General features: G+C 44.6%; 1 protein-coding gene across 1 annotated transcript in view; it reads right to left on the bottom strand.

Moving 5' to 3' along the window:
* Positions 1-12,334: 12,334 nt before the first annotated feature.
* RBM20 (RNA binding motif protein 20) overlaps positions 12,335-27,939 on the bottom strand; it is a 127,739-nt gene continuing 112,134 nt past the window's right edge. Inside the window, exons 13-19 of the mRNA XM_050711893.1 lie at positions 27,213-27,292; positions 24,997-25,684; positions 22,986-23,081; positions 20,934-21,591; positions 17,929-18,048; positions 16,860-16,981; positions 12,335-12,928 (exon numbers count right to left, since the gene is read on the bottom strand). Of these exons, the coding sequence (XP_050567850.1) occupies positions 12,818-12,928; positions 16,860-16,981; positions 17,929-18,048; positions 20,934-21,591; positions 22,986-23,081; positions 24,997-25,684; positions 27,213-27,292 (1,875 nt within the window). The 3' untranslated portion in view covers positions 12,335-12,817. The remainder of the gene's footprint in view (positions 12,929-16,859; positions 16,982-17,928; positions 18,049-20,933; positions 21,592-22,985; positions 23,082-24,996; positions 25,685-27,212; positions 27,293-27,939) is intronic.

Here is a 27,939-nt window from a genome sequence, read left to right on the forward strand (position 1 = left end):
TGTGATTAATAAATCACGTGCCCGCTTTCTGTGTGTGTATAATCACATGCTCCATATTTATATTGTCAGAGGGTTACAAAATATTTACCTATGTGCATAGGACTGGCAGGAACTTCTGGGCTACCATGTCCCATATCACAGGCACCATGTGATATAATCCTTCTCACAAATTTATCGTTCCGTCTTCAGAACAATTTAATATTTTGCATGCACGACTGCAACTGGCAGGCTGTTCCTCCCAGATTGTCAAATGGCTAGTAACAATCATCTGTTCAAAATGTCTGATGACTCCTTTTGCTCATTTTTATTATCTACCAGTACTGGCCTTTGGTACCACTAGGTCTTCCCTTTCCCTTCCTGGGAGATACTTCCATGATGTATTGACAGAGGGAAATCCTCTTGCACTGCAAAATCAAGGAAAATAGCCTCTCGTTGAGTACACCTGTGCTTTCACTGCAGCCTGGGCTGTGCCTCTCCCATTGTATTCTAGGATTGCATTGCTTTCTTCACATTTCCACCACTCTGGCAACTCAGTTATTCTGTGATCAAAGTGTGAGCTGCCAGTTTGCTTGTAGGAAAGGGTTTGGTCATCTGTGCCTACGACCCTCCCTTTCTGCTGATTTCTCTCCTTGTAGCTGACTACTTTTTTTCTGTATAATACCTCAGGCCTCTTTTGTCCTGAGGTTGCTTCATATTTTCTGTCATCAGCAATTTCACTAGTTCTCCACCAACATTTGTGCCAAGCTCATTTACAAGAGCACTTTGCCAGATCTCCAGGAGTGATGTTTAACACCCCCCGGTAACTTCCCTCTAGCCTGGCAGTCTTGCACTCTTCTCATGGCAGGTCTTTACTGAAATTATACCTTGTGCTAAAATCTCTTCTCCCTTTTTTTTTAGGACTTTCCACATTGCACCATAAGGACTGTGTAATTTAAGCCCAGATGGATGAGATCCACCCCAGTTCCCTCACTAAGCAAATGCCTTACCTTACCCAAGAAAGATAAATGGGTTTGATAAACCCATTTAATCTCACGGCATTTACCTCCCTCTCTTTACCTATCCTTTCCTTCACACTTTGCTCTGAAGCTTTTCATATACTATTAAGCTGAAACGTTCGTGCCTGTTCTTGTCCAGATCGGTTCACTTCATACACACAGGCCGTGTGCTCGCTCTGCTCCGGTCCCTGACTGGAGGAATCTGCTGAAGACGCTGGGGCCAGTTCTTCAGGAGCTCTGGCATGTGGATGAGCCCGTTCCTCTGCCTTCGGTGCAGGAGGGAGCCCGGAGATTTGCTTCTGTCCTGGCTGTGAACATTTCCACGGCCCCATCCCATTCTCCTTCTCAGCTGCAGCCACGTGGTTAACATCCTCGCCGTCAGTGAAAGTTCATATGAACTCAGGTTTTGCACACACCTAACATAAATTAAACTCTATCCCAGTCTCACTGCAGAGTAACTGCTCTTTTTCCTGCTTCCCTGTTTTCATCAACCATGTGAAACCGGGAAAAATGCTTTATTAATATCCTTTAGAAGACCAAACACTGCCTGACATATGAGACATAGCTTTTATAACCAATCAGTTATTTTACCTTTTCAAAATGATTCGTTGTAATGACTGCTTATTCTCAATATTATTTCTGAGGTTGACATTCATTTAACTGCAGCATCTGCTTGCAAGTTTTTCCCCTTGCCTGGGTTTTATCCCCAGTGAAGTTATGTCTGATTAACTGGAGTTTTATTCCCAGTCCTGGAGTCTCATCCCAGTAACACTGAGACATGTAAATCCCCAAGCTCCTAAGAAAAGCTGATAATATTGATTAGTTACTGCTATTTGTTTAAATACACCTTAGAAATGTGTCAAGCTTGCCTTGATCACAGGGATATAATACTTTAAGCAGGATATTGTTTGTCATTAAAAAGCCTGAAGCGTCTCAAGTCTTTCAGGGAAAAAAAAAAAAAAAAAAAAACGAAAAAAAAAAACTTGACAAAAGTGGATTTTTTTCTGATATTTCCAGGGTAAATATCAGCAAAACAGAATGGAAGAGCAGAAGTAGATTTGTTGCCCTTCTTAGAGATATTTTTTTACCTTAAAAATATAACTGTGCAGGTGAGCTTTCGTGGTAGTTCACCCAAGAGGTATTTTACCTCAGCAGGGCCAGGAGACTCAGCCAAGCCCTTCTCCTGGCAGCTGAGGCCAACCTGTCTCTCACCACATCTCCTCTCTCTTTTTCTCTTCAATCCTTCCTCCTTGTTCCCCCCATGCTGACATGCTATCCCAAAGTCCTGACACTGAACGGAAAGCTAGAGAAGGGGCAGCCTACAAGGGCTTGACTCTTCCAGCTCAGTTGCTGCGAGGCACATGGGTTTGGCACCCGGTGTGTCCCTCTCAGCACAGCTAGCTTGGCCAGAGAAGGAGAGGAACACTTTGGAAACGTATTTCTGATCTCCTGGCGGGTGCCTGAACGTATATCCTGGCTGCTCAGCAGCCTTGGACCACCTGGTCAGGAGGCAGCCTGTGCTGCCGCACCTTTGCTGCAGTCAGCGCAGTGCTGACATAAGCAGAACCGCTTCTGGGTGCCTTGGGTTCCTGCAGAGCTCGTTCTGGGCCATCCAGCCTGAAGTGGCTCTGGAGAAGACAGCCATAAAGGAAAGTCCTTTTTATGGCCAGCAGGCTTCCAGGGAACATCCTGGCGACAGGGGCTGAGGTGGTGGCATTCACCACACCGCATCTCACCCTGCAGGGCCTGCACTAGGGGCTGTGGCTGCTGACTGCACCTCAGCAAGCCAGACAGCGGCCCCAAGCACGACAGACCCCACAACAGCCCCTCGGTGTGAGGCTCCTTCGTGGGGAGCACAGCTCAAGCATGGCAGTACTGCTCCCAGCCGGGCAACCCCTGACTGAGCTGTGCTGACCCTCGGGGGGCTCCCCCAGCTCTGCACCCCCAGGAGAAGGCCCGGCACAGAAAGGGAGAGGTGTGGCCTCGTGCTGGGGCATGAGCAGCAGTGGAGTCAGCAGTTCGGGGCCGAGTTCCCACCTCTGACGCCGACTTACTGCATGACCTAAGGCGAGTCACTTAGCTGCTTTCCTTCATTTCCTGACTCTGCTGAATGCCAGGGATAATAAGTAACTTTGTGAGTGCTGCGAAGCTTTGAAATCTTTAGATGAAAAGACGCTGTATAATTGCAAAGCGTTTTTAATAATGCTAATCATTCGCTTCACTCTGCTTTGCCCGTCAGTCTCAGGCTGGAGCACTGCAGAAGTCACCAGCGTGCAGGCAGCGAGCATCAGGCTTGGCTGGAGCAGGGGATTTATTTCTCTGAGCTCAGCTCCATTCTGCCCTCATGCTGGGCCAAACGGGAATCTGCCCTGAGCCCGGGACCTGACAAAAAGCCCCCAGCTCAGAGTGGTGCCTGCTCCTGGCAGACAGGAGCTCTCTGGAAGGCAGGAGAATCTGGGGGAAGGGATTTAAACAGCTGTGTTGACAACACAGACAATAGTGATCTGATTCAAGCTGAGGGGGGCTACGTGAAAGGAGGCACGAAGCTGCAATTAAAGCGGCAGTGAAGAGGAAAGAGAGGGGAGAAAGGAAGATTGCTCAGGCCGAAATGTGCCCGGTTTGGGAGCACGTGTCCTAGAAGTGCCCGGCCAGCACGTCCTGCCCTGCATCCCGGGGAGGGCTTGTTGTACTCTGAACGCACCCTGCCAGGGGTGCCGGGGCCTTCTGGGGAGAGATCTGGAGTGGGGAAATCAACGCAGAGGTTTACAAAGGGAGCTCTTTGGTGACGCACTGCAGATAAAAAGAGATGAGGTTGTCTTCTCAGCTCGGCCTGCAGAGCTTGCATGTAACCATGAGGTTATTTTTATTTGACTCACTAACGCAACAGGAGCTGGAGCTGATGCCTGCAACTCGCTGAAGTCCAACGCCTCCTCTCCCCAACAGAGGAGACTCTGTGCGCTGCTGGCAACTCCTGTGATTTTATCCCAATTTTTAACCTTTGGGGACTGTATTGTAAAATCCCAGCTCCTTGAAAAAAGGGAGCTGCAGCTTCCATTTATAAACAAAGTTTGTGCTCAATGTTGTGGGTGAAAGATTTTAAAATACGAAACCAGTGTGACTTAAATGCTCCAAAATACGGAAGTGAATAAAGATCCTAAAGTTCACTAGCTAATAATAATTTAAGAAAAAAAAAAAAAGAAGTTCGGAAAAGAAGTAGTTGGTAGTTGGCAAATAATTTCTTCTTGGGAAATTGGGCAAGGCTCGGGCTGAGTGCTGGCTTTTCAGGACTTGGGGTTACCCATATGCCTTTGAACTTTGTGGCCATTCATAAATCCTTACATAACAGCAGCCGCAACACGCTGGAGCTCCAGAAATGCTGACATGAGGAAACTGGTGGGAAAAAGATTATTTTAGCAACCTATGATAATGCACATTGAAGCATTAATCTTTAAAGACCAAAGACCCGGAGCCCTAACAGCACAGATCCCCTCAGAAAGGAGTCTTTTCGCTCCAGGAACTCGTTTTGCACCACAGTAAATCTCTTGTAGGTAAAGAGGAATTCAAAGACTCCACAAGATCATAGAAGGGCATTGAATGAGACTGAATACATCTTGGTCCCTTGCATTTCAGGAAAATGATTCTTCTTGTTTCAGTGGGTGGTCTTTGCTGAAAGCCTCCAGGACCAAATAACAGCAGATGTGAGTTTCAAAAACCTCATAAGCACTGCTCTGCTTTGTACTGCCTGCATCCCCAGGCATGTTCACACAATCACCAGCAATCAAGATACCACAGCAGAGCTAGTTAGTCTGTACCAGCTGACCCACACCAGCTCCTGGTGCATACATACCTCGCCTGCTCCTTCTGAGGTAACATCCACTTGCTTAGACCACCTGCACGGTGGTTTAAGCAAACATAATTCATGTCCCACTTTGCTTGGATGACAAGGAGTAACTCATGAAAGTGAGTTCATGTCATTCCTTGCCATGCTGTGAACATGCCCAGAGTGCAAAGAGATGGAGCAGCTCTGAGGAAGAACATGACTGAATGGTATTTCTGATGGGTTTCTTTCACTTCATGTTTCGTGGTGGTTTTGTGTTTTTTTTTTTTTTTTTTTTTTTTCTCATTTTACTGGGTTGCTTGAGCCCAGTGCTTTCTCACACTGCTAGGCACTGCTCACCTTCAACGTTGTTGTAAACAGGTATTTACTTAACATTAAGTCCCAGATGGCGATTCAAACAGGCTCTCACTGCTACTTTTGGGATCAGAGTCTGCAGAGGAGGTTTGGGAAAAGACGTGCTGATGCCTGAACAGTGGCAGCTCGTGAATGAGAGGCAGCATCTGCCTTTGCAGGAGGACAAAAGCAGAGCAGCAGGTAACACACAGCCTGCGAACGAGCAGCCACAGAGACATTAGCTTGCTGGTGGGAAGTATCCATGAACATCGGGCCTACCAACGTCTTTCAGATCTGTTGGCTCCATTTCATGCTCAGCTTGGTGTTAGCCACACAAGGCACTGCCAGGTTTTTGTCCACCCCTGCAGCAACAGGGCCTGGCACAAGAGGGAATGGCCGAAGGCTTTTTCCTATTCTGCCTTGCCCTCCCACCCACACCCCAGCCTGACCTGTGAGAGAAAAGGAAAGAGAAGGCTTCTGGGATCATTTACAGCTTCCTGGCTGCCTTGTTGACCAGCTGGCCATCTAATATCTAGCATATTGTGCCTAACTGCGTTAATCTTTCCCAATTTCATTCAGATGGAAATAGGCCCTGGAATAGCCCAGCCAGAGCAGTGCTGATCCCTATTAGCACCAAGACAGACCTGGGCTGCTCTTCCTGGCGGTCTCAGTGCGCTTCCACTCAGCCAGACCTGCGGTGGGCATGCCTGTGTAAGGTCTGCTTTGTTTCCCTCCACTTTTTGGCCGGGGCACCTCAGGTAGCACAGAAACCAGCCCCCTCAGCAAGCTCTCCAGCACAGCGGGTCCCTGTGTTAGGGCAGGTAACAGCAAACAGGGCAGATAAGGAGGTTAGAAACAGCTTGGGCACACACCGAAAAGTTATGGCTTGTTATTGTAACGTTAGCAAAGTACATCTGATTGCCAACTGCTTAATGCTAAAGTCCAGGTGAGGCAGCACAAGCCTTGCTCTTGCACACACACACACACGTGCGTGCACCCTGTGCCCTATAAAGTGCCCACCTCTTGGGGCCATGCGTGCTACGAAGCACTCGCTCATAGCTCTGTTGTGGAACTGGTTTGAGCATCGCAGCAGTGATGCAAACAGGCAAATTTCTCCTAATTTCCCACCACAGGTGTGCAAAACATTGCCTGGCTACGCCCCCTGAGCTCAAGGTGAAAGTTTGCTGCCAAGAACACGTCGCTATCTGCCACAGATAACCCAGCTGCAATGCAAACACAGCCCAGCCAGAGAAGAAACCCACAAACAAAACAGGCTTCCTGTGTCCTCTTAAAGACACAAAGGCTGTGTTTGAGGAAGGTGGAACTAATAAGCATGCTCTCAAACAAGGCTCAGAAATAAGGGGAGGACAGCTTATAAACAGGATCCCTCATTTCCAAGGCACTGGGAAGAAACCAGGCCGGAAAAGCTGCCTCCCGTCGGGGCTGTGCTGCTGGTGCTCACTGTCTTACCTGAAGGAACATTGGCCAAGGCCCTGCCTGGCAATTATTTAAACATTTAACAGGCTGGATTCAGCCTGCCCTATGGAGCTTTCTACTTCACAAAAAGCTTTTGGGCATGCCCACTCATTTAGATTTGACCCAGTTAATTAAAAATTGATGTACGCTCCCATTTCAGTTTAAAAGAAGCTTACTTCAGGTAGCTAAATGCTGCTCCTGGCAGACAGCTGTTCAGCCAGTGTAAGCCCGAAGTGAGAGCTTACTGGCTTTAATCACCACGGGTATCTGGTTAGAAATCTCCCCCCGCAGTAGGCGGATGCAATTGTGTGCAGATGAACCCCAAGAGTATCCGCAGCGTGCCAGGTGGGTCCTGCTGGCCCCGCAGCTCCCCTGCCTGCTTCCAGGCCCTGGGCAGGGCCCTCCAGAGCCTCTGTTATCAATAAAAGGGGACAGGTAGAAAGAGCTGGACACTGCTGGTTTCAGTGCAGCCTCTGGGGAGCCGTGTTTCCATGGGGCTGGGAATTCATTAGGTCAGAGCGAGATGGCGCGCTGCATAAAGCTGCCACGCACTGTAGCTTGGCGGAGGGTGAGCAGCAGGGCCGTGAGAAACACCAGGGGATTCCTGCTGTCCACACCAGTATGGCCAGCACTATGTGTAGCCCTGTCCCTCTGGTGAAAAGGTTGATGCTTACGGGTTTTCCTTTTGTGTAAGGAAAAGGATACTTTCTGTTTCACCGCTGCATTACCCAGTTCCACTAAGGACAGCCCAGCTGGGGTAGGGAAGACCCCCGGGCTTTGCCCAGTCCCCACCTTCTCCACAGCGGGGGCACTTTTCCCCCAGGAATACATACTCACGCTCCCGTGGCCTCGTGGTGCGGTATTGCATCAGACACGCCGAACAGATGGGGAGTGCTCACTGTATTGACAGAGATAAGCGAGGGCTGGCGGAGTCGGAGGTAGGCAAGCAAGCAAAGGCAAACCTGTTCCTTCAGGCTGCCCTCGCTGCCACCTGCACAAACACGGCAGAGTCCCAGGCTGCACCGGCACGGCAGGCAGGGGAAGGGAGGCTGTGCCCCTGGCAGCATCCCAGCCCCTGCATCCCAGCCCCGTGGCCGCTCACAGCGAGGTGGCTCCTGCCCTCCAAGACCACGTCTGCACGGCGAGTGTAGCAGCGAGCCTGCCGCCAGCCCAGCCCCGCGTCTGTGCAGGCAGCGTGGCTCCAGCTCCCTTCTTCTGGGAGGGTGCCCATGTTCGGATGGCCCTGACCTCCTCAGCTCTGCTAATCAAGGAGGACAGCCGGGTTACGGGCCAGATATCAAAGGGAGACCCGTCACAGCCTTGTGTCAAAAGGCTGAGCCGGTATTTGGGTGTGTGCTGCTGTTCATCTTTTGTTGTCTTTCACACCTGCGTTCCCCTTTCCGCCAAGAAAAGTGCACGTGACAAAATCTGGATGGGAAACTCATTACATTTTGAACTCCACAATCTGGATTTTTTTTTTTTTTTGTTAGGGATATATGATGCCAAAATAACACATGACATCGACTTTCCTGATTTTTAGAGCAAGATAGAGTTGTAGCTGTCATGAGATGGTATCGAAATCACGAGTTTGAAAGTTTCAATACATCCGGGGCAGAAGAACTGAAACCATTTGTGCTTAAAATACACTACACGTGTGCCTCAGCTGCAAAACACTTACTTCAAAGAGACTAAAGTGCTGATTTAACAAATGGGAGAGTCAGAAAACCCGAGTGCCAGTCTTTTTGCCCATGACCCATTTCCACAGCTGTTCTGGGGCAGTGTGCTGAAAAGAGGAAAAATCGGCAAAGGGAGAGCAAGGGAGGGAAGGGAAACAGGCAAACAGGGGATCTGAGGTGGAGACAAGGTGGGGAGGGGATGCTTAGCTTTGCTGGGGACAATAATTCTATATGGTGCTCAGAAGGACAAGAAGGCAATCTGGATAGAGACAGAAAAGCCAGTGGGGACAGCCAGCTTGCCTAGTTCATTTGGAAATAAAAAGAGAAGTGAAGATAGATCTAGAGAGGCAAAAGCAGTAGTAACAATAACAGTTACAGAGTGAAAGACCAAGATGTGTTCACTTCACCTTCAGCACCAGATGACTGCAGTCACCCACAATCTGCGTGGCAGGAACTACCTGGTAGTAGTACACAACTTCCAGTAATTATATTGGAAAGCAAACATTTTGGCCTCCTGCTTTCATCTTACCTCCCAAACTATCTTTTGTTCATTTTGGTTCTTAATAGATCCCCTGGGAAGCTAGAAGCATGTCATTGCTGGGACAATTTCCCACCACTGCTTATGCTTTTAATTCTCTTTATTAAAATCTTTCTTTTTAAGAAACACAAATTGAAACACTTTGCAATCAGTTACACAGATTAGTTAATATTGGTGACAGTTCCTACATAATTAAACAAGTACTAACAAATTCCAACTGTTTACAAGCCAAAACTTAAATTAACAAGATTATATAAGCTCAATAAATAATACATCTGGTCCAGTTCAAGTATAATTCAATAAATCACAGCCTTAATCCTTAGAGAATAGAAAAACCCTGAATATAACCAGCCTAACACTAATTTAGTGTTAAAGCCAATATGAAACTGTCTAATCTTACGGGGCAAATGTTTATTTATTTTACGTTTTACTTCAAAAAAGTAAATTGCAGATTGATATTAAAGACTATTTGAGATCAATACAGATTTCACAAAGATGAAAAGCATAGTCCCTATTCAAAAAGTGCAATCTTTGGTTGAGATGTCTTGAAATGGTTTGTATATATTAAGGAAGCTCTTTTTTAAATATCAATAGTTTTTTGGCTAGACCTGAGCCTGCTTTGTGCTATATATATATATACGTATATATATGTATTAATAAACAGCGTGGATTATAGTGATGATGAATTATGCCAACTAAAAAATAGTAAAGATTTTAAATATAAGAAACCAAAAGAAACAACACATTTTTACACACGCTGAGAAAGGAAAGCGTCTGCCTACAGTGTCCTTCTTCCTCAGCAGAATAGGTAGTAGAGAGAAGTTGAGGAGCTGAGTGCCTGCCAGCATTGCATGATGGCCTCTTGGAGAGGGAAGGAGATTATCTCTGAGATCTCAAAGCAAATCAGGCTGAAAATTGATCACTGGGGTCGCTAGGCATTAGTTGAGACTTGGGGTTGCTTTTAACTGCTTTAAAGCGTTGCGTTCTAGGGAGAAAGAGGACTTTCTCAGAAGGGAAACTGAGAAGAGAAACATTTGGCTGCACCCTGGATATTACAGACTGCTGCTGCGTCAGGACAGAGCCCCGAGGAATGGGGCAGCCAAACCACCTCTACAAATGCCTGGGTTAGGTCACATAGGGCAGGGATCCCATCTTGCCTCTGGAGCCTCCTCCTTCTGCAGCTGCAAACAAGCGCCTAGACCACGACCCAAAGCAGGTATCTAGTGAGCCTTGGTCAGGATTCCAGCTTCTGAAGCCCTAAACAGGGACTGAAACGTAAGCGAGCACATCTCAGTCAGGCATTGAGGGATACTGAGCGCCGCTCTCTCAGGAAGGAATTCTGCGTGCCTAATGCAGCTGGCTAGGAGAAAGGAGGAGGTTAAATATGCAAGCTATGAATAATGGGAGTGAGCCTGATTCAGAATCAGAGGAGGGGGGAAGTAGTTTGAGCTACCTCCTGTAAATCCCAAGATAACCCCTGGGCAAACACTCATTTTAATAATTCTGCTGCTGCCAGTCAAAAGCTCATCGTTGCCCATTGCTTTCCCTGTCTGCCTGTATCCACCTGCCGTCTGTTTTCTGAAGGTCTGATTTAAAGCTTTCTGGCCTGGGAAAGTCTTTGTTGTGGATTTGTGTTGTGCCCATAATAAAGGCAGTGGACCTGTAGCTTCTACTGCAATACAAACAAAGAATAATAACAGTGATACTTTTCTCATTTGAGGTTACCTGGGGATAAAGTTGCTGGAGGCACATGGCTTTGATATAGAGTCAGCTACGTCTCACATCCAATTAAGCTTAACCACATGGTCTAATAAGCTCCCATTAGGCCGGTGAGAGCCCCAGTTTGATAGCAGGGTTAGCTTCAAAGATTTGATGCTTGCATTTGGAGTGATTTCCTTCCCTTGTGCTCAGATTGTGCTGAAGGGCATGAAGGGAACTTCATATTCAGATGATACATGACCAGCTTGAGAGCTGTGCTTTAGGAGACGGTTGCACAATCTTTACTGCCATTTTCGTAATCTTATGGCTTGCTATATAAGCTCTTGCCCTAACAGCCCTGTGCTCAAATTTCACTGCAATGTGAAAAACAAACAGTCAAAGGCAAAGCCCAGCCCTTGAAGGAAAAATACCTTGTTCGCAATTTTATTTATTTTTTAACATAGGGGAAAACAAAAGAGCTGTTTTAAATGACAGATGGACCCCAATCTTAAAATACTTGAAGTATGGACAAAGGAGGATTTATGCTGCAATGCTTTTCATTTCCCCTCTTCTTTCAGATAGGCCACATCTGAATGTGGGATGCAAAGAATCCCTCAACTTGTAAGAAACAGGAATTCCTAATATGACATCTGAATCCACCTCTGGTAAAAACAGCAGAAAGCACAGGCCATGAAATGGAAGAGGGCTTCAGGCAATAATGACAGGCACCTCTCGGACACCTTGCCTGGCCACAGGGCACTTCAGAAAGCGAACACGACTACTGGCACAAGAAATAATGGAACAAATACTTTGGTGGAAGCAGTTTTGGCAATTTGGCCACTCTGCAATATTTTGCAACATTCTTAGGGATGGTAGGAACCTTCTGGGAAACTGTTTCCTCTGCGCAACATCTCAACAGGATATCTAGCACCAGCAACTGTTACAGAACGTACCGTGGTGAATATTAGAGTAAGGCAAAGAACGGAAACACGCCTGCAAATCCCCATCTGTCTAAATTGCGTGGTGCATTTTATAAAAGCATAACTCTGGGATCAATTCTGGCAATGGTTTGCATACGTATTCACTTTACAACACAAAGCCCCATTGAAATGAACCAGAAACTCGTACAGTGCATTTCAAAGGGACTTTGCAAAATACTAAGCAACAACTGTGCAGAAACAATAGCTCATAATAATTTCAGAGCTGCTGGTGCATCCTGTGTTCTCAGCACAGCACTGTGAGCCATCAGTTGTTGTATTCACCTTAAAAATTCAGGGAAATAAAATACAAAAACAATATTAAAAGTCTGGCATCTCTCCATGAAAACCAGGAACATTCAACATTGCCAAGCTGAGGAAAAGCAGGTTTGAAAGAAAACAGAAAGACCCTAAAAGTCATTGAATAAAATGTCTAAAAGTGACGTGGTCCAAACACACAGCACTTCAAAAATCCTTTTGTGAGAGTTTCAAGTCTGCAAGACTCGAAGTTGGCACCCTTTAGAATTATCAAAAAGAAGAGTCTCAAACACAACAGTACCTGGAGAACATCCTGATCACACCATGGAAAATGCTGAAAACCCGAGCAGGTTAGCTGTCAGCACACACATTTGAACTGCTCTCGCTGTGCTGGGTTCAGGCTCTAAGGTCCCTGGGCAGAGACTGCGGCTCCCTCTGCATTCATACAACACAGTCAGTGCTTAACAACACAAATACCTATCACTTCAGCAAGCTCTAAGACACACGGAGATGGATGCTGATGGGGTTTACATTATGCCATCTACGGATTAGTTTTAGCACAATGGCTTTAGATATCCTATACAAATCCTGCTCACTGGGTTAATGAGTAAAATGGCTGAAGATATTTTAAGCAACATTAAAGCCTATTTATAGTCACATCTCCTTTCCTTCCAGCGTCCACTGGAGGATGCTGAGTGCTTCTAAATACTCCGCCTGACCTGATGTGTCACATCAGAATTAAAACTTGAAGAATCCCTGAGAATTCTGATTTAATCTAGGAAACCACTCCCAGCATGCAGAGTGTGAGAAAGAATTGCTCCACTTGTTACAGATATGCCAGTTTTGCTTCACCGTGGGAAACAGTTTCAGGCATTTTGGTTTTTAATGGCACTCTGGGCATAGATGCATGGAACATGCTCTTTATTTCCCCTCCTCTGTACAGTGCAAATTGACAGTTATATCAGAGAAATTAAAAAAAAAAAAAAGTATCAGCATTCACTCATTATAGCTCTTCCAGTTCATCCGCATCATAATTTTTTCTTTGCAAAGTGAGGAACAATTCCAGTGTCATCCTGAAGCAGATGGCTGCCTTCTTCCTTCATTTTCAGGCTCTCTTCTGCAAGCTGTGATAGATATTTCTGCAAGCACATCAGAAACAAAGCATCTTTACCAAAACTGAAAATATTCAGCACAGGATGCTTTACTCCTTTTCAGAACTCATACACTCTCCTGGCACCTCACAATGGAAGAAAACACACAGAAGCCCCTTTTTGGTGAAAATTCAAGCCAGGAAAAATAGCTGTGCCAGGCAAACTACCTTAATGAGAGATACTCTACTACACGGAGAGCCTCAAAAGTTGTGTGATTTACTCTGTGCCACAAGGAGAATTGGTGAAAGAGCCAGGAGGACCACAGCTCCCCATCAGCGAGTGAAACTAGACCCCACCTTTTCTCCTTACAAGCAAACTCGCTGCTCACGGCTCCTGTATGGTATAGCGCAGGAACTAATTCCACTGAGTCGACAAAAGTATTCTAGTGTAAGGCTGTTGTGTCAGAAAGTAGATGTGGTTTCTGAGTCATAAGTAAAAGCATATATATTACATTTTCAGCACATCCAGTTCAGACATATACCTTGTACACAAGAACATTTATATTAAGGGATGAATCAAATCAATAACAATTAACAAAATTTAGCAGTCTGGCTAGAGTATTTACATTTATTGTATTGCTCTAAGACAAAGCATTTCACCATTATATACAGACAAGGCCAGTGAGGCCTCCAACCTTTGGGAAGTGCTCTTAGTAGAGGTGCACATAAAATGGAAGATGAGCTGATGTAGGTATGACAATGGTGCTCAAAGTATTTATTCAAGGTCAACAGACCTAGAAATAGATGGAAGAAACTTCTTCATCAACAGTTAGTTTAGACAGACGCTTGTATAATAATGTAGAGATGGTCTTATTACACATACCACATGCAAGAATAACTGCCCTGCACATTTTTATGAATGTAAAACTCTCTTTTCTAGCTTATTATTCCTTTGGACTTGTTTCAAAAAGATGCTGGCATGTCACTGCAAAACCTTATCTAGTTGCAAGATTCCTCCAGAGTAAAGTTCACTCTTGGTCATCCATGGGGAAGAGATGGAATGGGAAATGGGTGTAAAGAAATGAGGGGCTGTGTTAGGACTGCCAGGTTGTCTCACATAAATACAAGATTTGGATTTAAAAAGTACATCTGAAGGGGAATCAGTAAAGGCAGAGTAGGCGTAACTGTAACAAAATGATGACTGCATCCCTGTTAACCTGAATAGAGAGATTTGGCAGTGGAAATTTTACAACTCTTAATTGTGGTCCCTGGGTACAAAATTCCATGTGGCAGAAGGCCAGAGTAAACGTTACAGGAATATATAGAGATATAGGATCCATAAAGATGGGGAGAAGTGATCTGTTCATCATGAACTGTAATAAATCACTGACGCTTGTCGTTGGATCAGATAACCCACACATTTTTGGTTTTTAATGATTGCCCACCAAAATAAGACTGAGATTTAGCCACCACCTTTAGTTGATGTTAATGTCAGCTATCATGACTAACATGAACACCAGTTTTGAAGCTCACAAAGCAGACATTCAAATTCATTTGCAGGAAAATGAGAGTCAAAAATATATTTTTTTCTAAATACAAGTTTTGATGAATATTGCATAAAGCCTGTGGAAAACAGGATAAAATGCTGCACCAAGTTGCCAAAGGTAGCTTACACCAGATGAATCTGACAGCTTTGTGTGGTAGTTGTGGGAGGGAAGGACAAATGGTAGATCTTTTGGACATGGAAACAGTGGTGGATCTGTAAATATAAATACCACCTGGGAAATTATTTATTAAGCTGAAGAGAATGGAAAATCACAAAAAGTCTGCAAGGCGGATGAAGAAACTGAAAAGTTTTTCAGTGATTGGTGTTCTTCAAGGGACAACACACCCAGGTGAAGGTGACTATTTTATTCATCGCCTAAGTGAGGCTTTTGAAGAAAACTGTTAGACAAACTATTCGGTTTTGTGTTCAAATCCAAACACCGAACACACATTCTGGATGTGTCTCCAAACAGATCATGTGAAAGACGACATGTAGCAAATAACTACAAAAGACTCATAGCCATGAAAGAATTTGGGACAATGTTGCTGGTATTGGACAATGTTATTCCTCATGGAGGCACAACAGCAGAAAGACAGTGGGCAGCTGCAGTGCCACAGCTTCAGATACAGCTACTGTCCCTAGTTCTCATATCGGTGGATATGCTCATTAAATTGCACCATCCTAGAAGACTGACGTTTCTTGCAGAGTGCATAAATTAACAGTACTGCAATTAGAACAGTTCTAGAAATACGGAGCAATTATTTAAAATTTGCTGAGTTTCCATTTGAGAGGGCAAAAGTTGGATGGGTATTTATCAGACACTTACTTCCTCCATTTAATAAGATAAGAGGTACAGCTCTAGAGAACAATGTTTTCGTTACCATGTTTGACAGATTTAATTTTAACAGCTTTTGCGGTCTCTGTGCTTTATCTCAAGTCAGTGTTAGATATCTACCACAGTGCTCATGGGAAATGTCTTACAGGGGAGAAAATGTGTGGTGTGTTTGTTTTGTTTTCACGCTGGTTCAGTTTTAATGGACATATTTTCTCTATGACTTTGACAAAATAACTTTGAAAATGAAAAAAATGCCTCTGCTTCCCATGAGGCTAGTTACCAAGGGCTGAAGTTGCAAACTTTCGTGAAGCACGGGTTTCTTTGGGACAGACTTACATGGGACACATGGCCTGCACTGAGTGGTGCTACCTTTGGTGAATCCTTCTGGATTTTCTTGTACGAAGCAAAAAAAGACATGCAAACTGGGCACCAGTTCGTCAAGCTTACACTTGGAGGATCTAACATTAGCAAGCATAGCAGCTCTGCAGGCACAGTCTGTGAAAGCCAGAGGCCTTTGTATGATTACAGCTGAGTAAGTTCAGGAAAGTCAAGAAGAAAATTCTCCCAGAGAAATGATTTGACTCTGAGCGTGACTTGCAAAAAACTGTTCTCAGAAAAGCTGATGTCTACTAGCCAGTTAGGGAGAGATGGGTATTACTTGAAGAGAAGCAGTGCTCCAGGAAGTAAGACAGAAGGAACAGAAAAAGAAGGAGCAGCCTTGTTCTTTCATTCCTTTGGCTGGGAGTGTGAGAATGCCAACAGCATTTTGATAAAAGCATCTCCTGCAGTACATGTACGCTACACACAGGCATGGACTCAAGGGGATGTGCGATAAGGTTACCTCCTCTAAGGAGCTCTCAGCACTGGGCAGTTGATGCTCGTGCTGTTATGACTGACACTATCAACCATGCATCTCAGAAGTGGTAAAGGTGGGGACTTCTGATTTAATGCCAAGCACCCATGGTCTCTTTGTGCTATTATCAAGTGCTGAAACCACGCAAGTGATTACATGCTTCTGCGGATCCTTATAGAAATTATTCAGTAGCGGTGTTCTGCGTGGCTGAGCCCCTGTGCTGTTCTGCAGCATAGCAAGGTGATTTCAGCAGGTCACAGGAAATGCCTCGCAGAGCCTGTGCGTCACAGAGTACTGCTTGCTGAAACATGCTGCAGAAATATATGCTCATGCAAAGTAGGAATGGCAACTTTATTAAACAAGTGGCATATTTAGTGCTCCTTAAACTAAGAAATAATAAAGGTTGTTGCTGGGCTCACTCCCAGTGATGCAAATGTCTGGGTCCTTCAAGAACAGACAGCTAAAGGTCTGAGTTCTTTCCTGTGCTGGTGACAAGGACCAAATATGGATAAGAAGATAAAATTGTCACCTGGCCCCATCTTATTTATGATCCAGAAGTAGACTGCAGAGATATGGCAATGAGAAATTAGTGTGCTAACATTTGGAACTACTGAAAAGTTTTATCTAAACTTCACTTTGTCTGAATTCTATCTACAGCACAAAAATCAATTTTTTGGTAGCATCATTATCTTATACATGGTCCACCCCATGAGCTAGTTATTAGCTAGTTTCAAGCATGTTTTTACCTGGAGATTTTTGTAGTGAACGGTACTTCTGCAGTGATTTGTCTTTGCTGTCTCTTCATTTGTGTAGAAGAGTCCACAGAGCTTGCAGTAAAAGCCAGTCCTAGGCACCACGAATTCCACACCTATTGAGAGATTCTGAATTACATTAAAACGTCACTTGAAACCCTTCCCCTCCAGCATAAACTTGCTTTCAAAGAAAAAAAAAAAAAAAAAGGTGCTGCTTAGTTAAATAACACAGATATGAAGACTGATCCTGGATTCACTTCTCTGATTTACCTAATTTTGCAATACTGAGCTGCAGTCTAAAATCTTGTGCATTGCAAATGCACTTTGCAATTCTTTTTTTCAGAAATATTATGCATATGTAAAAATGTACCTTCTCTCACATAATATTGACTGGAAACTTCACTGTGTAACCTCACGGCTGGAAGAGCTATAGTAGTTATTAGCAGCAAAATTCGCACTTGCATTATGCAAATTACTCTTAAAGGTGTACCTCTCCCAGGTGTTTTCCTCATGATCAGTGTGTACACAGTAAAGCCAATACTTCTGTTTACACTTAAAGTATAAAAAAATACTTTTATAACAAATACTTTTAAATTGCTAAGTATTTCTCATACCATATGTCTTAAGAGTTAAACTCTAATTCCTGGACAATTCCCTGAATGATCCTTCTACCCAAGCCTCACCAGCTTCCTTATGAGGGCAAACATCCCTGCTGGGGCTCCCAGCAGGCTAATTTATGCTTCTTCTTGATTACTGCAGAGATTCCCTGAATCAGTCAGGCTCAGGTTTGAGACAAAGAAGTCCACAGGAACTTATTTCATCAGTGACATTAACAGCTATTTTTTTAGCCATTCATGTGGAAAGAAATTAGCAATGGACTGTAATGAAGTCCGTTTCTTTCAACAGCTACCTCTCTGCTGTATACCCTGTTCCTTCACCCTCCTCACATCTGTTCTGAGAAATAAATATAGCAAGTAGCCTTAAAGTGACATCTTGTTGTAAGCTCTAGGAATTGCAGTGGGTGGCATCTCAGGCCAACCTCGGCCTGGGCGCCCAAACGTACCCAGGGGAATGCTGAGTTCGGTGAAGACGTCCTCCTGTTCCCAGCCTGGCGGAGAGTGCCTTCTTCTAGGCTCTACTTCTGGGTACTCGAGAGATCTCATTTCCAGGTACCTAGAATTTGCTTAACAAATGAATAAATGTATTGAATGAAAACACTTTATTAGTATAAAAAGACACTTGCTGACTTCTTGGAAACACATTCTGGCTGGAGCTATGAACGAAGCAAAATGGATAAAATGCTTTTCCATTGAAATAAGAGCCTACTCGGCGCATCCCCTGCAGCTGACAGTCACTCCTATTTCACCCAGTAGGCCATTTTTTTCTATTTCTAACTTCATGTTTGTTATTGTTTTTCATTTCGTATTTTAATCTCTAAATAGATCCGTAATATTACACAAGCAATAAGCACAAGCATGGCCAGCTGCAGCTCCGTAACCACCTATGGTATTGCACGGCCAGTGATGGAGCTGCAGGACCTGCTGAGAGCAGCTCCCAAACGGCCTCAGGAGCTGCATGGGCAGAGCAAACCCTCCTCAATAGGACCCCTACGGCACTGCTGCCATCTTCTTCCTGGAGCCACTCTTCTCCCATCCTCAGCTCCCCAAGGGATGGTTTCTGCTTTATGACTCTGGGCCATTTGAAGATTTCAGTTCCTGGCCAGGGAGGGGATGATTGGTCCCTGCTGATCAGCCTAAATGGACACAGGCAGGAGATGAAAGTATGGAAAACACTGGGTTGGTTTGCTGAGGTGGATAAAGCTAGTTAAAGGAGCAGATGCTCTCCCTTCCCAACATGTGAACTCCTTTTATTAGAAAAAGACTTTATTTATTTATTTATTTATTTTCCCACAGAGCATCAGAATTTCAGGTACACTGGTGTGATTCCTGTTCTTCAGTTCTTACATCAAAGAACTGGTTCCCTTACCCTGACACCATTTCCACTGTGCTGCAAATTTGCCTAGATAAGGGATGTATTTTCTCATAAAACAAAGAGATTTTTGCCCAAACCAAACGCTTCCTGCCTTTCAAGTCTGCAGTTCAGAGATCTGCAATTTCTGGCTATGAAAATGTGTCCTGGTTTCAGTTAGGACAGAGTTAATTTTCCTCCTAGTAGCTGGCAGGGTGCTATGTTTTGGATTAGGATGAGAAGAGCGCTGATAACATGCTGATGTTTTAATTGTTGTAGAGCGGTGCTTACACCAAGCCAAGGACTTCTCAGCTTCTCGCTCTGTCCTGCTAGCGAGCAGGCTGGGGGTGCAGCAGGAGCTGGGAGGGGACAGACCCAGGACAGCTGACCCAAACTGGCCAAAGGGGTATTCCATACCATCTGATGTCATGCTGAACAATATATAGGGGTGGCTAGCCGGGGTGGAGGGGGGGCCGGCTGCTGGGGGATAGGCTGGGCATCGGTCAACGGGTGGTGAGCAATTGCATTGTGCATCACTTATTTCGTACACATTATTACTATTAATATTATTATTGTTATTATTGTTATTCTTTTCCCTGTCTTAATAAACTGTCTTTATCTCAACTCACAGACTTCACTTTCCTGTTTCTCTCCCCCATCCCGGAGAGGGAGGGGGGAGGGTGAGCGAACGGCTGTGTGGTGTTTGGCTGCCAGCCGGGCTAAACCACAACAAAATGATATTTTCTTCATTGTTTTAAATACATCTATTACATGGTTTAAAAGAAAATAATATGAAATCCTGGCTGGTTGGCTTTCAAGTTAACTTTAAGACCATCCCAGGGCCTTTGTGGCAACTTTAGTCCCACTGGAGTTGATTTCTGGCCTTCTGAGCTGGCAGCTGCATTGCAGAGAGCCTAGAGCCTTGCACTGCAGATCCCAGATACCAAGTCCATGGCAGAAACATAGGGCACACAAACTCCCCTGGAGTTTCTAGGCTCTATGCTGGCAAGTTGGAAGCTGAGATGCTGAAAACATCAAAGCAACTATGCTACTGGACCTGGATGCCAGTGAAGTGGGCAGCCAGGGGAGCCAATCTCACAATCCCCAGTCGCAGGGAGTTCGCATGGGAGCATTATCTCTGAATACACGAAGCCTGGAAAGCTGTTTTCAGGACAGACAGGTGAGTATTGAAAACTGAGCAAGTTTCAGATCTGTTCTGGAGGAAGAAGTTAGTTCAAGATCAGACATTCTCATTAAAGGTTCCAACATTTTCTGGTAGAAAATGGCACTCATAAAACTTCCTCCAACTTCTGTTCACCAGCCTTTCTCTACCACATGAGCTCCAGCAGCAACCAAAAAAGAGCATTCCTGGCCTGCATGGTCTATGCTTTCCACTTCCACTCATTATGCACAACCCATCCGCTCGAGTTTCATTTGAAAGTGTGACAAGGAACTGAACTCAATTTCAGACACTCGGGATCTCTTTTTTCCCTGACAGTAAAATATTAATAGACAGCTATGATTACATTTATTGGCACCATCTCACAGCAGTCCTATCAGATATATTAAAGGCAGCATGCATTAGATAACGGGAGATGATAAGGCAAGTCCTGACAAAAGGCACGCAGGGACTGAGAAGTAACAATTTACAGATAATTTCCATGTTACTAATGCCACCGTACAGTGTGTAAGAATACCCACCTTGTCCAGGAGCCAGCTAGACACTACAGATACTTTTCTGTTGACCTTCAGAGGCTGTCACTCGTTTCATTGACAATTCAAAATAAATTTAGCAGGGCACCGAAAGGGTTCAGCTAAACTCATGTGAACCTTGACATGACAATTATAGCAGCTTATGCCTTTCAGAAAGCTTGCAAGCTGCTTATCATATTTCCTCTACACTATTCAGCTAAGAGCCTCTAATGGTTTAGCTTGGCGAAAGGCACTGGAGTTCTTTTACTGAGCTGCTCCAAGGACAAGTCTTGATACTATTAGCAACATTTACTCTTGTTAGCAATAAATTTCAGTCTACTGTCAGAGAAAACATGCAAAGCTCTCTGCAGGCTGAAAAGGAAAAAAAAAAAAAGAAACAGTAGTTACCCTCTGGACACTCTTGGCTTCCATGTCTTGTTTCTTCACTAGCATTTTTAACAAGCATTTCCATAACTTCTCTGCTCTCAGATCCTTGTGATTCGATCTGTTTGTAATCATCTATAAATGTATCCGGGAGCTGGAGACCCTCTTCTTTCAGATGAACAGAAGGTATATGGTGATCTTCAGGTTCTAAATGAGTGTCAGAGGTTTTATCATTTTTTTCTTCCTTCTGCTGCTGATCCTTAGCAGGTTGGTCTTCTTGCGACTCCTCTTTCTTCTGCTCAGGGTCCAGATTTAGGCTTGATGCTTCAGTTACAGCATCATCATTGTCATCCTCCTCCTCTTCATCCTGACAGACGCTAGAAGCTACACTACCCTTTGCTGATCTGAAGTTTGTTTCTAAAGCTTTATGGGCAAATTTGTCTTCACTCCTGGTTAAGTGGCCATGATCATTTTTCAGTTCTAACATGGTTGTCATACAGGGACACATTTCTGAAGCAGCTTTACTTTTTTGATCAACTGGTACAATTTCTTCAAGCTCAGTTATATCAGGCTCCATGATTAAATCATCTTCTCCCACTTCATCTACTGTCACTAATTCCTCCATGTTAGCAGGATACCAGGTCTCGCCTTCTATCTCACTTCCACTCTCCCAGTCTTGGTCCTGTCACAAAGATGTAAAAAATTTGAGATCAGTGATTACAGATCAACACTGATAAACAGTGGGCTTTGAACTTCAGTAACAAGGAAAAGCTTTGATCTGACCATGTCTAACCCATTTTGAGTTTTAGTTTCAATTAATGGCATGCCTTGGTGCTATGATTTTAAACCTTATGCACGAGAACAAGTAATATTTTTATGACAATCATATAAACTTCACTTTTGGAAGATCCTGTAACTGCCTTCGGCATTAAAGTCTCCACTTCTCGCTTTTCTGTAAGCAGCAGAACAAGGCACAACATGTTATACTTTATTATGTGACTGACAGCTGTGGGATCCCCAAGGAAACTAACCTCGCCCTTTCTCTAACTCTGTCCCAGGGTAGACAGAAATAAGCACTACAGTGAGAATATACTGAACCCTAGTCTAGCCACTGTGGCTTTGACTTTGCTAGATTAGGTCCTTTAAAATTCCTACAGTGACTGAGAATACATGTCTATGTTTTGTAGTCATTTCCTTCCACCAGCAAGAGCCCTCTGCCAGGGACTGTGTTGACAGAGGTTGGCTTTGACTTTGAGAAAATTCAGTTTTACTGTTATACTCCCATGTTTATAATCTGAAGTACCTCATACACACAGTTGTAGACATTTAGGATGATCAGAATTATAACATATTTGTTCTTTTCAATACATACTTGGTGCAGTTTAGATTTCAACTCTCAGAATCATCGTGAGCACATAATCTATTAATAATCTGTATTCTCCTCCTGTTTGGTCATTCCCACACTTCCCCTCCTAGAATCCTAAAACAGCAAGAAAACTCTGGGAGTTGACGCTGTTCTTGCCAGGAGATCAGTTTTCTGCAGCAACAGATATCAATAGCTTCCATATCTGACCATCAACCCATGACCCTACAGATATGAAGCTGGAGAAATTCCAAGGACATTGCTGTCTCCGACAGCGATGCTGCAGTAGCGGTGCTGTAAAGACACTATTTAATTAAAAACAGAAATAATTAAAGAGGCTACTATCCATAATCCATCTAAGGCCAATACTCCAAAAAGTTTTCATCATTACTTCCCTCGTTTTCCACTGACTGACTGCATCTCCTATTTTTGGGCACAGTTCACAAAGTTACATGGTTCACTTGGGCATACATTGCAGCTGTCAGTGCCAAGGGCTATGCATGTGAAGCAATGTACATGGGCAAAGAGCAACTAAAAAAAGAGTTCTGGAGACTTCAGGAAAAGGTCAAGATAAGGCAAAGTAATTTAGACACCCATTCTACAGCCCCTCTGCACGCCCTTCCATGGGACTTTTAATATTTCAGTTGAACGTGCTACCACACCTGGGTTTTCACTTATTTTATCATGGAAGCTGCCACCAACATGTCACCAACCTTCTCTTTTCTTGCGTTTTCCAGAATCTCTCCAGATTCTCTTTGTTTATTAGCTGAAGGCGAGCTCTTCTCTGGACTTTGCTCCTCTTTTCCAAGCTAAAATAAATACAACATATACACATATAGCAATACACAGTGGTGCTCTATTATGTTTCTATTTTGGCTTTAGAGAAGCAAAGTCACTCACAAGGTCACATTCTTTATTTCTAAAGTTAATGCAAGTCAACTGGACTGTGGGAAAAGACCCAAGAATTTGATTCCATTTGCAAAGCTGCACAAATAAGATTTATGAAAAAAGAAATTGAAACAAAATTAGAGATATGTAATTTATATCATACAGTTAGCAAGAAGACAGGTTGGGGAGAATGTGAATTCATTAAAATTTCCAGTCTCTCCCCCGTTCTCTACTCACATCTGTTATGTTGAGTCAGAGGTGGTAAGGAGAGCAGCAGTGTTAAAACCCTACAAAAGACCTTAACTGTTTTGTTTATTGACGCAGGATCAGTCAAGAGTGTGACTGTTTGCACTGTTCACACTTTGGAAGAACAAAACCACAGTATTACCTGGCACTTAGTCAAAGAGGGGTGGAGCAAAAGTATGAGCTGGAGAGCATTCAAACCTATTTCTTCCTTTTAAAACACATTATTAGCAGCAGTCCCTGGAGGAATGTGCCTTTTACAAAGCCAGTTTAAAATGAACAGAAAAACATGCAGAGGGGTGTGCAGCACCGATGATTCAGGAAGCTGTCTGACATTTCCGTAAGTGAAAGAAATCTCCCAAGGAACCATCCATCACGGTGAAATGTCGGCCCCAGGAGAAAGATGACAAAAGGCGGTTACAGAGACACATATCTATGGCATGAGCTAGTGCTGCCGACTGTTACAGAGACTCGCTGAGTTACAAGATCTAGACATCTCCACCAACCTTGCCCCCACACAAGAAGAACAAATGCAAGGTCAACTAAAAACAGCCAGAGACAGCCCTGGCAGCACAGTCACTAGCCAGAGATGGACCCCTGGTCAGCAAAGCAGCTCCGCAGCCTCCTGTGCCAGCGTCCCCGTGGGCGGATGGAGGCCGGGTATCACCAGGGGGCTGGGGGAGGCAGGGTGGCCGAGAGCCAGAAATAAGATCCCTGCAGGGAGGGGATATGAGCATGGGCTGTTCTGAGACGAGCGAGGCATCCTGATCTGTTCCCTCTCTATTCTTTCCCAGTTGAGATTCAAACCCACAAACACTGCCACTTCACCGACCGGCAGTATTTCTCCAGCGATCCCATAGCTTTACAGGTGAGCTGATCCAGTGGTTCTGCCACAGGAAGAGACTCCTGCCAGCACATTGAAGGGAGTGGTGTGAATTATCCTTGCCACAGCTGAGGGCAGGAACACAGATTTAACAAACACCAATTGCTTTACTGAGCTGACCAAAGGAAAACGTTCCTCATGAAAAGTTCATTCCCCATTTTTGCAGTATAGTAACTTACAGCGACAGCAGCATAACAATATATATTGTGCATCCCTGTAACATACTACTTAATTCCCAGACAACTTGATCCACATCACACGCAGCAGGAAGGAGGTAATGATGCTGAAAGAGCAGCTGGAGCGAGGGCAAGTCACAGATTTGGGAAAGAGAACAGTAGGCCAATTGCCCCTGCATGTGCAACCTGCATGCAAACAGCAGATACTCCTTTGGTTTTGTTTTAGTTGCCTGTAACTCTTCCCCTCACTGGTTACCCAGAGGTTCTGTGGAGGACAGCGAAAGATGATGTGCAGGTATTTAACACTGCAGTGGTGTAATAGAGTTGCACAGATCTGGCCAAAGACACGGATGAGGTGACCTCCGAAGATCTCTTCTAGGGCTATATTCCCTAAGCCCATCATGGCTTTTACTTCACTGTTTTACACTGTATATCACCAACACCACACCCAAAACAAGTGACCTAAAATATTTCAGAAAATACATCACATCATCATTACCTTCTTCTTACATTCAGTTTTGCATCTCTATTTACCTTATTCTCCGCGGGTTTGGTTTCCTTCAAGTCACTGCCTTCAGCAGTAGCATCTTCTTCTTGGTCTTTTTCTGCTTTCTTCACTTTATTCTTCTCGCTTTGTTTCTGCCTGGAGCCCTCAGAGGCTTTGCTATGCTTCTGTTCAGCCATCTCCTCCCTAGCAGCGTCCTCACTGTAAGAATGCCTGCGTTCCCTTAACTTTGCCTCTTCCTTTCTCTTAGATCTGCCAGGCAACTCCTGCAGCTGCCTCTGAAACTTGTCAGATTTTGACTTAGAGGCTTTTCGGTAATAGTCATCTTCCCTACTCTTGTAGCCAGATATAAGGTGAAGAGAGCCAGGAGAACCACTCCTTAAATATTTTTCTCTGTGCCCTCTGCCTCCTTCAATCCGTTCATCCAAATCAAACTTGTCCAGCTGTCGGGAATAATGTTTCCTCTCGTGTACCCACGTGTCAGTCCTATCCCTCTTCTCATCCCCATTCTCTCGCCATTCTCTGCTGTCTCTTTCCTCGTCCCGTCGGGAATACGGGGACTGATCCCACGACTCTCTTCCATTTCCCCAGTCGGTCCTGCTGGTCCCCATCGGGCTGTGGGGTGAACTGCAGGAAGTAAAGCTGGGAGTGTGGGATCGGGGTGACAAGGAACGGCTTATGGGGCTGCGAGAGCGGGGCCTCTCCGTGCCATACCTGCTGCAGAAGGAAAAGGCAGCTGTAACTGGCTGACCCACCGTGGTCCGCTGAGCTCTTGTGCACTGCAAACATACGGGGGCTACCCCTGCGTGCCTGAGACCTCAGGTCTGTCACAGACATGCACTGCACAGCTGCAGACACAGCAAACAGGGGAAAAGGCAGTGCTGTATGCACAGAGTTTAACCAAGTCCCCACAGATCTGCCAAAAATATGTTAATTCATTCTTTACAATATCTCATAGGGGTTTTTATGTTAAAAGCTTATAATATGTTAACACCCTTACAATGACCCTAGTGTTAGCATCCTTACTACTCACTCCTTTAGGTCATCTCTGAGACAAAAATGAAAATGATCACCTGTTTAAAATAGGTGTTTTAAGACTGTGAGTCCTCTCCATTTTTTTATTTTTATTTATATTTTTTTTCTGGAGGGTCAAGAAAAGTACTAATGAAGCTGCCTGGCCGAGAAGGACCTGGGAATACTGGTTGATAGGCAGCTGAATATGCGCCAGCAGTGTGCTCAGGTGGCCAAGAAGGCCAACAGCATCCTGGCTTGCATAAGAAACAGTGTGGCCAGCAGGTCTAGGGAGGTGATTGTCCCCCTGTACTCGGCTCTGGTGAGGCCGCACCTCGAGTACTGTGTTCAGTTTTGGGCCCCTCACTACAAGAAGGACATGGAGGTGCTCGAGAGAGTCCAGAGAAGGGCAACGAAGCTGGTGAGGGGTCTGGAGAACAAGTCTTACGAGGAGCGGCTGAGGGAGCTGGGGTTGTTTAGCCTGGAGAAGAGGAGGCTCAGGGGAGACCTCATCGCTCTCTGTAGGTACCTTAAAGGAGGCTGTAGAGAGGTGTGGGTTGGTCTGTTCTCCCACGTGCCTGGTGACAGGACGAGGGGGAATGGGCTAAAGTTGCGCCAGGGGAGGTTTAGGTTGGATATTGGGAAGAACTTCTTTACCGAAAGGGTTGTTAGGCATTGGAATGGGCTGCCCAGGGAAGTGGTTGAGTCGCCATCCCTGGAGATCTTTAAAAGACGTTTAGATGTAGCCCTTAATGATATGGTTTAGTGGAGGACTTGTTAGTGTTAGGGCAGAGGTTGGACTAGATGATCTTGGAGGTCTCTTCCAACCTAGATGATTCTGTGATTCTGTGAAGCCAGTCAGATCAAGAATATACCAAAATAAACTTCCTCCTCTCTCCAGGTCTCACAGCAACCTCAGCCTTTATGCTTTTCACTCAAGGGTGAGGAGAGGGGAATGGCTTCATTTGTATGTTCTTTGCATGCCAAGCCTATTTTCTGAGTCATTATCATCAGTAGTTATGAGTTAATTTATTTTCCTAACAGTCTGTTTCAATCTGATCTCATTACATAGGTTCTGCACCTACTATCATACTATTTTTACAGTGATTTGAAATGAAATCCAAAATAGGAAAGCAAATGAGATAAGAGAGGGAAGCACACAGACTATGCTTATTCTACCTGCTGGCTTTCAGACTTATCCAGGTCCCAGTTCCAAACTCTACAGAAATTTTACCTGTCTGCCTCACGCAGCAGGTCTCTCTCCCTCTGCGAGTGGATGTCCTGGATGATAGCAGCCACGTTCTTACCTGGTTTCTAAATAAGACAAAAACACTGTTTAGCATGTTACACCACTCTCCAAGCTATTATACGTGATTTGTCCTTTCAGAAACAGCATTCATGCATCATTCCATTTCACCACTAATGAGAAATACTTGTTCAGTGGTCTGGTTACAGTCTTTTCTGCAACTGGTATCTCAATAAGCATGATCAAAGCAGTCAAATGATACAAATGGAAAATTTGCTTCATTATCTTGTAGCACTGTCTCCTCATACTTGGCTTCTGGAAAGTCGGCTTAGACAACTAGCTTGTACTTCCCTGATACACATTTGCTATGGAGTATTTTCTAGAAGTGGATGCAAGAGGAAACAAACCAGACAGCTTTTCTAACACCCAAACTAAATAGATGCATCAGCCTGTCCCTGCCCACCTAGGAATGACCTGCCATTCTGGAGTATGGCTCTGAAAGGCTATGTTTAGGCACAAGAGCTCCAGAAAAGCTAGGCGCAAGAAAAACGTGTGCAGGAAGTGCTGATTACTTGAGGTTCAAGATCATCTACAAAAGGTGCACTACTCCAGGCTGGAGCGTGTGCGATTCATCAAACACTTGGAGCATGCACAGCTGAGCAACATAATCATGCAGGAACTCAGAGCAGTTCATAGTGGTAAATAGCTCATGCAT

The sequence above is a fragment of the Cygnus atratus genome, chromosome 7 (genome assembly GCF_013377495.2).
Source record: "Cygnus atratus isolate AKBS03 ecotype Queensland, Australia chromosome 7, CAtr_DNAZoo_HiC_assembly, whole genome shotgun sequence".
In the NCBI taxonomy this organism is placed as follows: domain Eukaryota; kingdom Metazoa; phylum Chordata; class Aves; order Anseriformes; family Anatidae; genus Cygnus; species Cygnus atratus.